Source organism: Aythya marila, assembly GCF_965140915.1.
Source record: "Aythya marila genome assembly, chromosome: 7".
NCBI lineage: Eukaryota > Metazoa > Chordata > Aves > Anseriformes > Anatidae > Aythya > Aythya marila.
Window position 1 is genome coordinate 7,796,062 of NC_139048.1, and position 18,877 is coordinate 7,814,938.

Sequence of the window (18,877 nt, forward strand, 5' to 3'; positions counted from 1 at the left end):
GGATTATTTTGATACAGAGAAAAGTGATTGAGGAGAAACATAAAAATATAAAAGGATGCAGAGAAGAGGAAGGAAGGAAATAATCTTTTTGCCATGCTCATTTTGGGCATGATAAGGAGCAATGGACTTAAAATGTAGCAGGGGAAATTTAGGTTAACTATTAGGAACAAATTTCTAACAGCACAGCAATGTACATGAAAAAAAAAAAAATATACAGTCAAGAAGCAGAAATTCCATTTTTGTAAGTTTTTATGTACAGGTTAGACAAACATCTGCCAAGAATTGTTTACATGCAGCTGATGCTGCCTTGAAGAGAGGAGATTGGACTAAATGATCATCTCTAAAAGTCCTTTCCAGCCTTAGTTTTTTTTTTTTTTTTTTTTTTTTTTTTTTTTTTTTTTTTTACGATGCTGTAATCAACATTGAAAGGAGCTTGGCATCACTCCTACTGAAAATAAAGTGAGTTTGTGGAGTGTTCTGTAATGGCATTCCAGATTTCCTCTAGTACAAAGCAAGGTGGAACTGTGTGTGTCTTTGTGGTGGGAAGTGGGACCTCAAGCTCCAGCAGCTGCAAGAAGAAAGGGTGGTCATTTGTAGAAAGATGTATTTGTCACACTCATCTTGCATTATCTTGCATCATCATCAAGCTCTTTACAAAAGCAGAAAAAAAATTGATGTTATTTTCACACCATTCTTCAGATTCTGCTCTGAATTGAAGTTGATGGGTAGCTGATAATGTTTCTTAGGTGAAAAACTGATTTTAATGTACAAAAATTAGAACTTTCTCTGTTCTAATTTTTTTTTTTTCTGAGAAACTGCTACTAAATCATAAAAAAATTTAATTAAAGGATAAATTTTAATTTCAATCTACCAGAACCCATACAGCTAAACATAACTCTACCTATGCTAGTCTAAAACAAGCTTCTGATGAAACTCAGGATGTGGCTCACTCTATGCTGCCGTCCTTGGTTTGCAGTTTTCTAAACAAAAGAAAAAAATATCTTCTCCTTATATAAATACACATAGAACTTATTCAAAGGATTTTTTTTTTTTCAATAGTTGGTATTCAGAATTTAATAATTTCAGTCTCCAGAAATTGTAAATAAAGTTCCATCTGAATTTCCCATTTATACTTAGATCATTTGCACTTTATGGCTGATCTTCCTTTGCTGCTTCCTCAGGAAAAGATGCACTCTTTTCTTGAATGTAATGTGTTATGCTCTAATAGTTTGTAGTGTAGCTTTTTATGCATTGATACATTTTCAGGTAATCAAAATTTCTCTACAAAAACCTTCTTTGTGTACTCACAACTGTAATATGCAATCTAAAATTCTATATCTATTTTCCCTGATGATAACTAATCAGTATTTCTCTATTGTGGACAAAGATTCCCGCATGAGTATATTTGACAAGAGTCATTTATCTACAGGAAGAATAATAGATTCATATGCACTTCCCTGAAGAAAAACAAATAAACATACAAAAAACAATAACAACAAAAAAAGCATATCTTTCATACTGAGACACTGATCTGAAAATTCATCAAGAAATACTGAAGCAGCATTCTTAATTCCATCATTGACTCAGACTTTCCTTCTTAGGCAATGCAAGAATCTGAAAATTAATGGATGACATTAAGTGCTAAAACATACTATGAATGATTATTTATAAGTTTTTCTATTACACTTACAACAATTAATCTGAGAACTTCTCAGATATTAATTAATTTGCTCCTACCACAACATCTTCACAATTTAGCATTCCCATTTTAAAAGCATGGAGGAGCATCATCCACCCACAAACACATAGGTAAACAGTAATATAGCAAGGACTAGATCCTACTTTGCATGCAAGCTCCAATAGATGCAAGTCCCAACAAGTCTTTTCTCCCTTTTTGGAGGTTATTAACTACAATCAGCCATTTAAAACTTTTGTGCTTATCTTTAGACAGTAGGTGAAGAGCAAATTCTGTTGAACCCACTGTTGTATGAATTTGAACTTGAGCTGTAACACACAGAGGCAGACAGCTGCAAATACTCAGGAAGGGAAAGAAATAAAGGGAAAGGCAGCCTGAAGAAGCTATGCATGTGGATAACTGAATGATGCTAACGGGGACAAGTTTTAAGCCTTGAACTGCAGTTATGGGTATCATGTTGGTATTTCACTCTCAGAGGGCAAGTATAAGGAGGTGACCTTTTGATCACCAATTTTTCCAATTCAGAATCAAAGCGCACTGCTCTACTGGATTTTACCTTTATCAAGGTAACAGATAACTCCCACTTACAGTCAGACGCAAGAGAAGATACTCAAGACCATGTATCATTGAATCCTAAATTACAAGTAATAAATATATATAAAAATAGCAGAAATTAAGCACAGAATGGGTGAAAAGAGTAGATACATTGTCATTCTAAACTCTCCATAATTGTGTCACGTTGAGTCACTCTCAACCCTAAATATAGTTTGCCATTGTAATTTCCTTTGCAATCTTTCATTTACACCCTAACATGTTTTGAGTGCTTAAGACAACTTTATTGAAATGAAAAACTTAAAGTGACAAGACTGGTCTTTTTCTTCTACTGTTCAGATTCATGCTTCATGTTTAGCAATTTGGAAAATTCACTTAATATTAGCATTTTTGAGATCTAAATTTCAGAAAGATTAGGTTTATAAAAAGAGATTATTTTAAAAGTGGTTCAGGGTACAGGTACTAGTTGAAAGTGTCTCCCTTTTGGATAAATTATTTCATCTGTCATTTTTCTACGTTAATTATCTTTCAGTCACTTCCTAGATCATCTTCTCCAGTACGAACAATACATGCATTTTGGTGTGTGATTTATGTGTCAAGCACAATAATATTTACATAAACACTAAATTCATTATTATTTTTATTTTTCATATGTTTAACTGATCCTTGCATTTATTTTTATTTTTATTTTTTGGGGAAAATCAATTTATTAAACATTGTCTTTTTTTCATTGTATTTACCTACTAATTGGTGTTACCACAGACCTTTGTTTTTGCTCTATTTTATAAGGAAGATCTGAAAAATCACCATACAACACATTAGATATATATATATATTTATTATTATTATTTTTAACCAGGGTAACTGCAGACAGGAATAGCCCTGATATCAGAGAAGCCCATTTAGTGCAGGAGCTACAGGATATATAGTGGTGCACTCCGCAGAAATATTTGAGCAGTTCTGCTGTCAGGTATGGTGCACCAGAATATATGAGTTCTGAGAGCATTGCTAGGCTCAGACTTATTCCAAAAATCAGCATTTTGTGATATTTACATTGTTGACATTGCTTCATGTTCTGCAAAGACATAGTCATTTGAATGCACTGATTAAATACCTGTATATCTAGGCACAGTGCTATACCTAGATAGTAAAGGAATAATGTAGAGAGATGCAGAGGTCAGCCCTAGTCTCATACAGATAATACTGGCCTGGATGTACTATGTTTATCAGGATGTGAGTTGACACACAGACATCCCTGAACTATACTCCCTTTAGCCTTCAGTTCAAGAATTATGAAGCAGAACTGTCCAGGGTGTGCAAATAAGAGAAGTTGAGATGTCACAGTAAAAGAAGATGTCCTAACAGGCAACTTCTCTTCCACAGCTGATGTGAGCTCCTTAACACCAACCTTCAGCTCTCTGTGGTGGTTTGAGTTAACATCTTTGCTAGATCCAAACTAGCTCTTTCAGAAGGTTATTTCTAGTGATTTCATAGTCAAGGAACTGTTAATTCACAACCAGAAAGGATGCCATACAAACTCGCTCTTATTACAAGACAGAAAGTATCCTGTTGAGATGTATTTTCCCAAGTTTTCCATTCAATTTTCTTAACAGCAAGTTTTGAGCTTTAAACCCTATGCCTTTTCCTTTGTACTTACAATACAGTAATTGAATATATAGAGTACAGAGTGTAGTTCTTCTTCCATCCTTCATCTTAAAAGTGTTTTACTTAATGATAGTTATATTAATTTATTTGTGACCATAGGCTTTAAACCTAGCTTCCTACAATAGTTGCACAATATTGATTGAAGAAATCAAATTATTCTAGAAATTGGGCAGCTCCAAACTTTTAAGAGCTACTTTTAAGAGAGGACTGTCCCTATCATGGTTTTAAACTGCTAACAACAGAAAACCCTGACATCCTTCTGTCAACATTTTCCTGAACCACAAATTGCTCATGCATTAGAAATTCACTTGAAATGCCATAAAAAGGCTGTGAAGTAAATGTATTCCTGAAGACTGGGTCTGCAAGCCAGTGTAATTTCAGAAAACACCATACAGGCTGAAAAGACAGCCGATGCAAGGACTGAATTTAACTATAGATTATAACTCAATTTATTTTCTCTGTAGTCTAGTAACTCAATAAGTCTTTAATGGTTTCATAAATAAACAGATGGATGCCATCAAATGCCACAGAATGATAAATCTGATTGGTCTCTATATAATTTTGGATGGCTTTATACCAGAAATAGACAGTAGAAGCATTTTAGCCCAAGAGAGTGATAAAATAAATGTGGGAAGATAGATTATAAGCAATTGCATTGTCCCAGTGATGAATGAAACTTTCCATGATGGTATGACTACGAATCAGGACAGGTCTCAATGTAACTATTTCTAGTAGTGGATTTGAACAGATTTGTCTTCTGTTGATAAAAAGGTGCTTTTTTTTTACAGAATTCAAAGTTAGAGGAAGGAGAAATAGGTGATGGGACCCCTGCCGAAAGATTTAAATCATATGTAACTTTAGCCTTGAAAGGTTTATGGTTCTAATTTAACTGTAAACCATCTGCTTCACCTACTGTATGTTGACTGAACATAACATAATATAAAAGCAGGCCACCAATTTCCAATAAGAAGGACACTTATCATCTAATCTGTCACTTACAGGGATTTCTTCACATTACCTAATTTTGCAACTCAACTAGACATCTGTTGGATCCTCAAAATTTAACAGTACAATTAAAATCAACTGCTTGTTTTTCTGGTAGGACCACGGCCAAATAAGATCATCAGTTAAAGGGAAACTGCACATTCATATGGGCTGAATGCAGACAAGACAGGTCCCATTACTGTGTATTTCCTATGTAAGAAGCAGTGGGTCTTCATATCAAGAGTGTTCTAACACTTGCATTAGAAAAAAACACTGATGAATAGCATAATCTGATTACTAGAAGTTTGTGTGAAAAAATCATACTAGCTAAAGTTATTTTTGTTTGTTGCTTGTTTGCTTTTAGGATTTCTACTAAAAACGACAAATACCATACAACCTGCAATGTTTTTCAGCTGTGTAAAGCTTAATCTTGCAGAGTACCTAAGAGTCTGCCTAGAGGACAGTCAAACTGAAGATCTAACTTCTTCCTATGTATGAATTACTTTATTTTTTTTTCTTAACATCCTATCAATTTCACTCTATGTAAATCCGGCCAATCCTGTGGCCTACCCACATCACTGAACAGGCATGAATCTCACTGGAAAATTATGCTAAAATGTATACCTTTTATCTAAATGCAGTGTGCAAGAACTTTGCACTTTGTACTTTGATGGACAGACATTATAAAAATAATCAATCTGTCTGACCATTCAGTGTCTAAAGGCAGATTAGCATTTCTGTTTCTAATGAGTATGAATGATTAAACTGTTTTCCATTTCTCTCCCTTTTGGACTTGGGATCAGACTCATTAGACACCACTGAGCCTATGCTAACACTATGTATAGCACTCACCCAGTCATAAGGCATGCTGCTCATTTTACAAATAGGCTTTAAAAGAGGTACCATGCACCCAGAAGAAAAAACATATCAGATAATACAGGATCACATCCAGTATAGGATTTCAAAGCCTAAAAAAAGAAAATAGGACCAAGCTCTGTAAACTACCAGTTTGTTTAGAAGAAGTGATCATGGTAATGCAATTCGATCAGCAAGAAAAAAAGGGCCAAAATATTCTCCACCTTTCCACATGGAGCCCATTGTAGGATCCTAAGGCTTCTGCTGCCATATGACAATGTAGGGAGTACAAGGGAATGGGCTATTTCCATTAATCTCACCCAGACTCTCCAAGGGAAAAATCACTGCTAGAAATCTGTCCCCTTTTTACATCAAGAGAAAAGCAGATAGTTCCGGTTGAATTGCAATACATTCATCAGGAAAAACCCTTGACTCTTCCATGACTTCCAATGAATACATTACCACTATGCTACATAGAAGCCAATGAACTTCTAAAGGAATGAGGCTAGGCACAGTTTCTGAATGCAGAAACCCTATGAAAGCAGATAAAAAGGATCGAACTACAAAGGAGGCTGTGTTTTAGAGGTAAAAAAATGTAGAAGTGAAATAAGAATTGCCAAAAATCAAGCTGAGTTGAACCTTACAAATGGTTTATTAAAACAAATACCTAAAGGTTTTCACTGTATAAATAAAACAAAAGAGAGGGAGGAAAATAAAAGGAAGAATCACTACGTAGCAAGAATGAGATAGAGATCAATTTTTTTTTCTAGATATTGTCCCAGAACTGAGTGCATTATTTGATGGTTTTCAAGGAGTAAGATAATGTTTATCGAAGAAGATACAATACCAGTGATAATGGAATGAGGGTATGGAAATTGAAACAACACAAGCTTTATGCATTGACATTAGAGTAATCAGAACACTAGTTCTGTAAGAATGCAAAAAAAATAAAGGCTGGTAACAGGGATTTTTAGTAATCTGTCATGACAAATGCAGGGCATTTAAATTGAGAAAAGTAAGTGCTATTTATTTCATACTAAAAATTGTCTAGATTCAAAAAGGAAAAAAAATATTCTGTTCATTACTGATCAGATTCAGCTACATGATACTTGGCAGAAAAGCATAATTAAAGTCAGGTAAATGAAAGTGGGAGGGGGGGGGGGTTCAAGATGCAACAACATTTCATCAAAGATTCTGCCAGAACAACCTGATAGCTTTCTACAATATGTTAACTGATTTTCTAGATAAGAACATGCAAAAGATTATTCTACATAGATTTTTGAAAGGTATTTTATAGTGTGGGATATTATCAATGGACACAAAAATGATAGATAGTACAGGGATTATGGAGAGCAGACAAGTGCATGAAGGAGAGAAAATAGAGTAGTTACAAAGAAGGAGGCTGGTGAAGGTATAGCATTGCAACAAGAATCAATCCTCTGACCAGTCTTGTTTAATATTTCCATTAAAAATCTTGCCATAAAAGTAGGAGCATGCTGCTGAAATTCAATCATGAAAAACATTGGTATGTATCATCAATACAGAAAGGAATAGAATATAAAACAGAGAGAGATGCGTGACCTCAAGAATTCAAGCAATATAAATGCACTCATATTCAACTGTGCATATTCAAACTTGTATTTTGGAACAAGCAGAAACTTATACACTAGAAGCTCATTGTTTGAAAAAGAGAAGAAGGGCAGGGATGTAAGAAGTTGGCTACAGAATGACAAGTTGGAAAAGGGTACAGTTGTTAAAAAAAAAAAAGGAAAGAAAAAGTAAATGTTAAACGGAATAATGGAATACAGCAAGGAAATGTAAGTGCCATTGGGTAAGGCCAGATGGGACTTCACATGGCACTCTCAGTACAACCTGGCAATGCAAAGTAAAATCAAAACAAAACAAAACACTGAACTAAAGCTGAAACTGGGACAGTGCTATAAAGGTGTTCAGATGATTGAATAACATGTTTAAAGTAGAACTTATTTGCCTTAGCCTGGCAAAAATGAAGGTGGAAAAGATATATGTTGTCTGTGTGAAAATATTGTGGGTGATAGATGTCAGGTTGAAAACAGGAATTTGAGATAAAGGATCTCTTCCATCATCACCTCCAGATACATTTAAGTTGGAGATTAGAAGTACTGTAACACTGCTGTTGCGATCAATAGACTGGTCTTCCAATATGAATGGTGAGAAGAGAAAACAGTAACCTTGCAGAACCAATAAAAGAGATTATGTGACATAGACCCTGCAATAGGCAAGGTCTGTATTACTGGGTACTTTCTGACTTCTAGGCCTATAGATGTTCAATGTCCTGAGTGTTTCAGCTGATGGTCAACTGGCAGATATGTTTGAAGGATGATGATTCTTTGACAGCTACAAGTTTAAGACCATGAGCATCCACTATTGTCTCTGTAGTCTTCGTAATGAGTGAGGAGGGGAACCTGGCAAATTGCCATCTGGATGCAACCTGAAAATGGCTCATCCATCACCATGAACAATTGAAGAGACGTACATGACTGGATTTATATTTCAGTGTTCAGAACTTCATCAGATATTAAAAGTGCAAAAGTCCCCAAGAGGGGAAAAAAAATGTATTTCTCTGGAGGACAGTGACCATTTTGGCTTCAACAATGAATAGCTAGTTGTCAAAGAAGTGTTCATGGTAGTATTTAACAGTTTTTTATTAAAATGTCTCATTTTATTGAGTTCTTCTAGGCCAGGAAATCCAGTGATAAAGTTCACAGAATCACAGAATTTCTAGGTTGGAAGAGACCTCAAGGTCATCGAGTCCAACCTTCAACCTAACGCTAACAGCCCTCCACTAAACCATATCCCTAAGCTCTACATCTAAACGTCTTTTGAAGACTTCCAGGGATGGTGACTCCACCACTTCCCTGGGCAGCCTGTTCCAGTGCCTCACAACCCTTTCAGTGAAGAAGTTCTTCCTAACATCTAGCCTAAAACTCCCCTGGCTCAACTTAAACCCATTCCCCCTCGTCCTGTCACCAGGCACGTGGGAGAACAGGCCAACCCCCACCTCGCTACAGCCTCCCTTGAGGTACTTAAAAAGAGCGATAAGGTCGCCCCTGAGCCTCCTCTTCTCCAGGCTGAACAAGCCCAGCTCCCTCAGCCGCTCCTCGTAGGACTTGTTCTCCAGGCCCCTCACCAGCTTCGTCGCCCTTCTCTGGACCCGCTCAAGCACCTCGATGTCCTTCTTGTAGCGAGGGGCCCAAAACTGAACACAGTACTCGAGGTGCGGCCTCACCAGAGCTGAGTACAGGGGGACGATCACCTCCCTAGCCCTGCTGGTCACGCTGTTCCTGATACAAGCCAGGATGCCGTTGGCCTTCTTGGCCACCTGAGCACACTGCTGGCTCATATTCAGCCGACTGTCCACCATCACTCCCAGGTCCTTCTCTGCCTGGCAGCTTTCCAACCATTCCTCTCCCAGCCTGTAGCTCTGCTTGGGGTTATTGCGCCCCAGGTGCAGGACCCGGCACTTGGCCTTGTTGAACTTCATGCAGTTGACCTCAGCCCATCGGTGCAGCCTATCCAGATCCTCCTGCAGAGCTTTCCTACCCTCAAGCAGATCGACACACGCACCTAACTTGGTGTCATCTGCAAACTTACTGAGGGTGCACTCGATGCCCTCGTCCAGATCATCGATGAAGATATTAAAGAGGACCGGCCCCAGCACCGAGCCCTGGGGGACGCCGCTAGTGACTGGCCTCCAACTGGACTTGGCTCCATTCACCACGACTCTTTGGGCCCGGCTATCCAGCCAGTTTCTAACCCAACGAAGCGTGCGCCAGTCCAAGCCAAGAGCAGCCAGTTTCTTGAGGAGAATGCTGTGGGAGACGGTGTCAAAAGCCTTGCAGAAGTCAAGGTAGACCACATCCACAGCCTTTCCCTCATCCACCCAGCGCGTCAAGTTGTAAAACAATCATCTCAACCTCCTCTGTTTGTTCTCCCCGCTCTTGCTTCTCCCCCCCTCCTCATTTCATAGCTATATAGCATGCAGCTTTTATTGGCAATAAGTAACATTTGCCAAGATTTTTGGAAGACACATTGCTAACATTATGCAGTATGTTCTTCATTTTAAATTGTTTACATCCTTTTTTTTTTTTTTCTTTTTCAAGTAAATTTTACAGAAATAAAAAGGAATCAAGGTCCTATGGCTAGAATGATGTAAAAAGTAATTTATAACAGATCCACCTAAAATTATTAAAAATAAGACTAGACAAAATCAATACCCACTTCATTCTTCATCACTTACAAATCTTACTATGCTAAGAACCTCAATGCTTTTTAGGTGAAGACTTTATGCAAAAATAATTGCTTTGGGTTTGAGTGGGAATTGCTTTGGGGCTGGGGTGGGAAGCTGGGTGGTTGGCCACTGGGTCTTATTATCTATTTTGTTTTTGCTATTCTATTTTGTTTTTGCTATTGCCATAAATATTTTTTAAGTAATCATCAGCACCATCTGCCACTTACCACTGTGTTCTTTTCACAGTGTCAATACTATAAACACAGTCTGCTCCCTCATTTGATGAAGTGCAGAAGAACAAAATTAAGCAGAAAAGTAATGCCAAAATAGGCCTTACTATTTAAAAGAAAGCAACTCCATCAGTAAAATAGTATTCAAAATAGATTATTTCAGTCTCCACTAGGTCTTAAAGAGCTGTTTTGCCAAGGATCTCCAGTTAACAAAAAACTCTAGAATTTACTTATTCTATCATACCATTTGACAAACTGATTTGTCTATAAATTGGAGTTACTGCTTAGTATGTCAATTATAGTTTTAGTTGTAGTCATTCATTTTTTACAAAGACTATTTTGATTTTCTCACACATTTTAACTTTTCCTGTTTTTTGAGCATTTCTCTGGCAACATATTGTTAGCTAAGAGAGAGACTCCTTCAATGCAATTTCCAAAATGTATTTCTGTACTAAATGTTTTAGTCATGCCTTACATTAGAGAGAGAGAGAGAGACTAAACTCGATCTCCAGACTAGACAGTAAAGGTAAGTTTTTAACAAAATCCTGTTCCATATCAAGACATTCAAATGAGTACAAGCATGCACCTCTGTAAGCTGAGCTATGTAAACTGACACTGTGATTCACACCTTGAAGGCATCATTCCTATAATGCAGATGTAAAGTATTTTCTGGAGACAGGTTTCTACTTTTGTATTTTTTCTTCCCAGGAGTGGTGAAGAAAAAGAGAAAAAACTTTTTATATGAGCCCTGCATTCCTTTTCTAGGTTAAACTCTTCTAACCATTGCGCATTGAAGACTTCTCTTTTGTCTGTAGTTACTAGTCCATATCTGCCTTCAAAATGCTGTGTGCAGTACTTGTGGTGGTTTTACCTTGCTGCACAGCTGAACTCCACCACGACCACTCTCTCACTCCCCCTCCTTATAAAAAGCAGGAAAGAAGAAAGTATGCTGGAAAGGAAAAAAAAAAAAATCAACTCACGGGTTGAGATAAGGATAATTTAATTAAAGGGAAAAGAAAGAGAGGAAACAAACAAACAAGCAAAGGCTGCATAGAAGCACAGAGGGAGAGAAAATAAATTACCCTCTATTTCCCATCAATGAGTGATGTTCAGCCATGTCCCAGGAAGCAGAGCCTCAATACATGTAGCAGTTTTTTGGGAGGATGGATGTTCTCATAATGAGAGCACCCCCTCTCCTTCTCCTTCCCCACCCAGTACACTGCTTTCAGTAGTTATGTGCTAGGTCTGGATGGGTTGGAATTAGCATTCCCTGCAGCAGCCCCTCCAGTGCTGTGCTCTGCACTTGTAGCTAGAGCAGCATTGGTATCACATCAATGTTTTGTCTATTGGTGAGCAGTGCAGGCACAGCACCAAGGCTCTCTCCACCTGTTCCCCCACCACAGGCCAGTAGGCTGGGGGTGGACAAGAAGTGGGGAGGGGACATCACCAGGGCAGCCGACCTAAAATGACCAAGGGATATTCCACATCATATGATGCCACACACAGAAAGAAAGAAAGAAAGAAAGAAAGAAAGAAAGAAAGAAAGAAAGAAAGAAAGAAAGAAAGAAAGAAAGAAAGAAAAGAAAGAAAGAAGGAAGGAAAGAACGAAAGAAAGAAAGAAAAGAAGAAAAGCTGGGTAAGGAGAAGGAGGTCTCTCATTATCACACACAGAATCACAGAATTTCTAGGTTGGAAGAGACCTCTAGATCATTGAGTCCAACCTCTGACCTAACACTAACAAGTCCTCCACTAAACCATATCACTAAGTTCTACATCTAAATGTCTTTTAAAGACCTCCAGGGATTATGAAGACATCTGTCCTCCCAAACCACTATGTGTATTGAGGCCCTACTTCCCAAGACATACTCGACCACCACTCATTGATGGGAAGTAGAGAATAATTAATAATTACTTTTTCTCTCTTTGCTTCCGTGTGACTTTTCCCTTTAACTAAATTATCCTTATTTCTCTCTGAGGAAAGGGAGTGAAAGCAGTTGTGGTGGAATTTAGCTATCCATCAGGGTGAAACCCCCAGAAGTTAATGCCATTCTTTATATAGCATGAAATATATAACCAGCATAAGCACTGTTCTAAAAGAGACACCTTGCCAACACTACTTGCCCTGTCTACTAGCTACCTGACATCACAGCATACATACATCTGTTGAACCCTTAAGTGTTGTTTTCCAGTCTGAACAGAGTCCACACAAAGGACAAAGATTAATGAACTGGTCCCCTGCTCTAAGCAGGATCAAGCCTCAAGACTTTTTTTTTTTCCCCCAATAAAAATTTAACTTTTTCAGAGAATAAGAAAACGTCTGCAAAGAGGAGAAATACTGTATCAGAATAAGCATGTCTCAGAAGACAAAGGATTAAAGCAAGCAAATGAAGCTCTGACATTCACCCTCCTCTCTTCAGCCTTATTGCTGCGGTGAGGCAGGAGGTTTTCAGTAAGCCCACAGATATTCTTCATAATGCAGAATCAGATTCATACACATTTTCTGTATTCCTCGTCTTTTCCCTTTGAGTATATAAAAAATTCTAGACCCGTGATACGCACACACAAACCCTTAATATTTACTCCATACATTACACTGTAGGATACCATTTATACATTAACTTTTTTGTTATTTGTTCTTGCATTTTTTTTTCCTTAAATACTCTTTAGATAGCCTTCAACATGAGAAAAAGCCATAAAAGATTCAACATAATGATATATAAGACATTCTGTTGTAGTCATTGTCTTCTGCATTGTCTTATTTACGGTACATTTCCATCAACACTGTTAACATTTTTCTACAAGAAATTTTTTATTCCTCCTTGTTACACGTGACTTTAAATTGGGTTATTTTGCAATAAAAAGGGATTTAGCAGGGTATGTGTTTTAGCGAGTAGAAATTCATGGGACTTGCTCACCCTTGTCTACAGCTGCCATTTCACTACACACTCAAGACTGCACACATAAGTTCCACATATGGGAATGGGTATTCTTCTCCTTAACATTTAGAAAACACTAACCTATAGTTTTGTTTCAAAGCTTCAGAAAAATTGAGCAATGTCATTAAATATAATATTTATTTCATATTTTAAATAATGCGCCTCTTATAATATGTATTAAATTTTGTATTTTAAACAGTATTAAGAAAGCCTTGTTACTGAAACCCCCATCCAGAGCTAATTGTCTTGTAGAACACTTAATGAGTCGTTATTCATTAAGATGGTGAGTACAGGGAAGGCAGATGGCATGGTAATTTTATTGATTCTGTGATCCTACTGTAGCTTGCTGATTAAGTAGGATTGAATGCCAGTTAGTGTGGACAACATTATATAAAGTTCTGTTTTGATTCACATATATCTGAGAGTAACTTTCAGATGGCACTGTTGGAGAGGCCTACTGAACAGGAAAACTTGCTATCAACATTTATATTTGTAACGATATAATATTGTATGCAGTCTTTTAGGATGCACATTCTACAACCAGTGGAACAAAAATTTCCTCTGAAATTGCTCTAATAATGACTATAATTTATTTAGTTCTTGATTTATATTTGAAGGTTTTATTTTTCATGTATTAAGTTAGATTTATCTCTTTTAGTCATATAGAAGTTGGATGTCCTTTGTGGTTTAATAGAAAGAGAGAAACGTTCATTCAGAGACCATTCAACTCACCGTCTTAATGGACAAATACCTTTACTGGGTGCTCTACCACTTCTACCTGCTAGGGACATTTTGCCATGTGAAAGTAATGTATCAACATGTAAATAATTCGTAAATTGCATCCCTTGATTCTGTATTATTTTGAAGTGCTCCAGAATTCTTATTTCTCCCTTTAGAGTATTTACTATCCTTCAAAAATGCTGAAAACATTTATCACAGAGTTTTATAAACTTTTTCCTACAACACCTTGATACCTCAAAGTGTGGGATTTAGCTGTCTTTAATAATAATGATGACATAACCACAGTTCTTTTAGCAGAATTTATCACACTACCAGGCTATTCTTTCTCTATTGCCCAATGTATCACCAATGTTGTATTAAGACCTTGAAGGAGTTATTCTTGGTCTTGCCACTGCTGCTAATCCATGGGCACATTTTTCTATTAAGTAATTTTCACATTAAGTAATTTATATATTATCTTCATGTTCCTCCTATATTTTTCTCTAGCTTTTGTTCAATACTCTTTGAGATGTATAATTTAGCTCTTTCTAGAGATCTGGTTGCAGCTGCTGTCATTATTAGATCTCTCTTGATATTAAGAAATGTTAAAGCTATTTGAAGCATGGGGTCAGACATTACAACAAGAACAGATGATCTTTAGTTTCCAGTCTATCATAAAACCTGCAGGACATTTGTGTTGTATATCTTCCCACAAGTGGTTTATTTTTCCGCTATACACACACACAGATGCATGCATATTATTATACACATGGATTGTATAAAGAATCCATATTTTCATGAACCTCTGAGTTTTCATCATGTCTGATTGCTCAGGTGCAGTGCCACCAAGGAGACAATTGAAGAATGAGAAAACTATGTTCTATTTGTCTAGCCATGACTGAGAAATTTAGTTTTATCACTGTTAACATTCCTTAATATTTTTCATTTATTGTTTTATTTTATAATTTTGTTCTAATTTCTGCTTTTATCCAAGCAAAATTTAATTTAAAACTAGTTCCTACTCTGGATAAATATAGTTAGATTACCAGTATCCTCTTCTAGTACACCTACCAGAATATATAAGGCCTTCTGTACCACACCTAATGTCATACAATGGAAACATTTATCGACTTTCCAGATTTTCAGGATGTTTAACTGTACAAATTGTTCCATCTTTGAAAAATGTGACTTAGAATGAATACTGTTTCTTTTTTTGCATTAAATTCAATTTTATCAATATTTCACCTGAATCTACATGACCAATCTCTATAAGACCTATCTTGAATCACATATTAATCTTAAATATTTTAATTTCATCAACCCAGTACTGATTTTTATCCTCATAGCACTAGCACTTAGAACTAAACAATACAGAAGTCTTCTGTAAAGATCTGAGCATTTTGTGCAGGATGTAGAGAACACTCAGATCTCCACTGGGACATATGGTCTCTCCTAGAGAAGTTTTTCCCTTGCACAGCCTTTGGCCAAAGCCCACCATCTGTAGTTTCAAGTTTTCTTCCAGCTGCTGATAAAGGTGAAGTATAGAACATATGCTGCAGAAACAGTAACCTTTACATTGGATTTATTATTATTATTATTATTTTTAACATTCAGTGAGACATTGTCCAGAAAATATTTGTTAGCGTAAACCTTGGAAAAAAACAAAATTCACTTTTGAGCAAACTAGAATGTTAGAAGTGTATGGGTATAACTTTAATAACTTCAGAAGAGTGTAGATTAGTTATTTGTGGAAAATATTACATTTTCTTCAAAATCAGGAATGCTAATGCAGAACAATACAGACATTCTCTCTTTGTATTTCAGACACACACATATAAGAAATGAAACACAGTCTCACACTGTGAACTGAGAATCAGTGTCGTTGACATATCATTCAAATAAATATGTTTGACACACTGTCAGTTTTATCCTAGAATGATCCCAATGAGCTTGAAAATGATTATATGCAAGCAATAGAAGCATCTAAAATTACTTGGAAAGACATAATTACTGAACATACTACTTCCATCCACCTAAGTATCATTGTTTTAACCTAGCTTAGGTCAGAAGGGAAACCAACTGCATAGCAAACATATGTCTGCTGCACAAAACTTCCACATCATTTCAAATAACTTGGCACAGTTCACAGCATCTGCTCCCAGGAAGCCCAGGAAAGAAGCAGCAGGTAGTGCTGCAGGACAGGAATGAAGTGAATTAGTAGAGCTACAGGTATGCCAACAAACTTGCATAATAGCTTCTGCCTAGACTATGCATGGTTACATACAGTGAAAACAGTCCATGAGTACCAAAATTCATTACACTTAAGAAAAATGATTATAGGAATATAATCTAATGCTTGAATCACCATGGTTGCATACCTCAAATGTTCCTATTTGCTTTTGACCCTGAACAAAGTAGAAAATAGAGGACATAATGCACTTTAAGAATAGGTATATTCTTCCACGTGTTGAGAATCTTTGAAAATGACACATCTGTTGCATTGCTGAACCCAACTAATGTTTGAAAAGCCTACTCCCTCCATGCCTCATGTGCAGCACAGAACAGCAATTACTTAAAAAAACTATAAATAGTAAATAGAAACTGATTATGATATAACTAGTTAAGCACATTTTGCTACAGAAGAGCACATCATAGGTAAGTTTGAAAACGACAAAAGCATATTAAGCTCCAGTTCAACAATTACTTTTAATTTCCTTTCATAATGTTTTTCCTTGTTGTAAGATTATAAACACCTTTGTTTCTTTTTCATTTCCTTAAAACATGAAGAGGGAATACTTTAAACGTCCTTCCTCCTTCATTGCTGCTGTCAGAGCACTTACATTTATATACTTCCACCAGGAAATGCATTTGTCAAAGTATCAGTAACACTTTCATTTTCATAGCACTTCCAGAAATGATATTCCAAGCCATAAATGACATTTTAAGAACAAAATCCTCATCTCAGGACTCAGGGAAATGCAAACAACAATTAACAAACAAGAGATAGTTATCTGTCCCAAAGGAGAAGAGAGAACACTCAGCTGAGCTTACTTTCAACAAAAGTCACCCAAGTCTGCCCTCATCATCATTACTCAATACTTTCTATCTCTTTAATAAATTTTTGAAGGTTAAAATAACAACTAACTTTTTGGCTCTTAATAATAAAAGTTAGTCCTAAAGCATATTTTCTAGCTTATGAGTATTTGGGGTTCGTATCATGCATCTTATTGTTCATTACAAAGGTGTTCATTTTGGCAAACACTCCAGTGAACTCTGAAATAGTAAACTGCTCATCTGTGTAGTGCCAGATCATTGTCTAAATTTTCTTATCATGACCATTTTGTATCATATCATTATAATATCAGTATTTAAAGGATTAAAAATAAATGAATTTATGTATCTGTTGTTTAGAATGTATTTTATAAGAATGGCTGTAATGGTTCTTTACAACAATCTAGCATAGATGAGATAAGGTAGGTTACCATGAGAAGTATTTCCAGGTAATGCAAATGCTGCTTTAAAATGAGCTGGGATCATTTCCAATGTGAACACCTTCCTAATAAAGCAGGCATATTCAGTCAAAAATCCTAGGTTTCATCCAACAGGCATTCTGGGAAATGTTAATATTTTAATTGAATCCTGGTCAGCACAGCACTGGGAATAATTTCTCTTGGTGAAAAGGAATTTAACCAGAAGTTAGTGCACTAAACACTAACTTGAAGTGAGAATAAGCATTGGTATTCCCTTTATAGCTCCATTTACAGCAGCTGAACTGAAATTGCAGAAGTGGCTGCATATGAAAGTGTTTTGTCCTGCGAAAATTCGGTACACAAACATTATTTCAGGAAGTGCTGATGTATGTCATTGCACATCAGCCTTGTTTGATCATTGGGCTTTTTATGTGCTATACCACATCAAATTCCAGCTGAAAATTCCTCATTAAACATTGACCTGCATTAAACACCATGACTGCGTAGCCCCTTGCATTCATAGACTGTGCCATTATTTTGCATCTGCTCAGTTGTCCAAGACTGCATTGCATGAGGACAGAGATAATGCTCACCATCATGAACCTTACCTGACTGACCCGGGGGTGGGACTCCTGATGATCCTCTGGGCAGACATAAAAATACCGTGAGGACAGCTGCTTTGTTTCCTGAACATGGCTCGATAGCAATTGGTTTAGGAGCACCCTGTAAAAGGAAGGCACTTATGTAAAGGTTTATAGGGATTTCAGTTATATTTTCTACTTGTACTTCTTTATTTTAAGGTTCATTGTAACAGCATGAAGATTTTTTTCCCCAATTAGCTCTTTGCATTTAAGCAGATTGTCCTACTCATGTTCATTGACTTAAAAATGGGCTTTAACAACCCACACTGCAAATCTAATCAAACAGAAAAAATGAAATGATCATAAAGACAACAAAATTATTCTTCTAATTTTATAGCTCACTAAATCTAGCAGTTTCAACTTCTTAGACTTAGAAAATCACAACATATTTTCAGTACACACAGTGGGGTCTGAGAGTACTAGAATTTCCCATATTCTAAGAAGCAGAAGTACCAAGCCTAAAAGAAATGTACTTCATCAACCAGCTGTTACCTAGCCTTCCTGATGTCAAAACTAAAAAATGAGTAGATCGATAGAGATCTGGGAAACTTAAGATCCATCTTAAGTTTCCCAGACCAGTAAGACTTCCTTCTGTCTGTCTTGGTAAGCAAGTGATTTCTGTGAGGCAGGTTCTTTCTGAATGTTCTGCACACACCGAAAACAGGTGCAATGTTACTTTAATTTAAATAAACTTACAAACTCCCTGTGAATGTTGCCTGCATGATTATCATCTTACTTTGTCTCATATACGACTATGATAACAACACTTTTGCTGGTAGGAGGTATGTGCTGTTACTAAGCATCTCTCTCTTATTAGCTATATAGATCTTTTAATTTGCAGTTAGCTGTCAACTGAAT

At 36.5% G+C, this 18,877-nt stretch overlaps 1 protein-coding gene across 2 annotated transcripts in view; it reads right to left on the bottom strand.

Annotated features, from left to right (window-relative positions):
* Positions 1 to 18,877, bottom strand: part of ATRNL1 (attractin like 1) — a 490,952-nt gene that overhangs the window by 39,791 nt on the left and 432,284 nt on the right. For both annotated transcript variants that reach the window (XM_082764804.1, XM_082764803.1), the window contains one exon: positions 17,987 to 18,101. In XM_082764804.1, the coding sequence (XP_082620930.1) occupies positions 17,987 to 18,101 (115 nt within the window). The remainder of the gene's footprint in view (positions 1 to 17,986; positions 18,102 to 18,877) is intronic.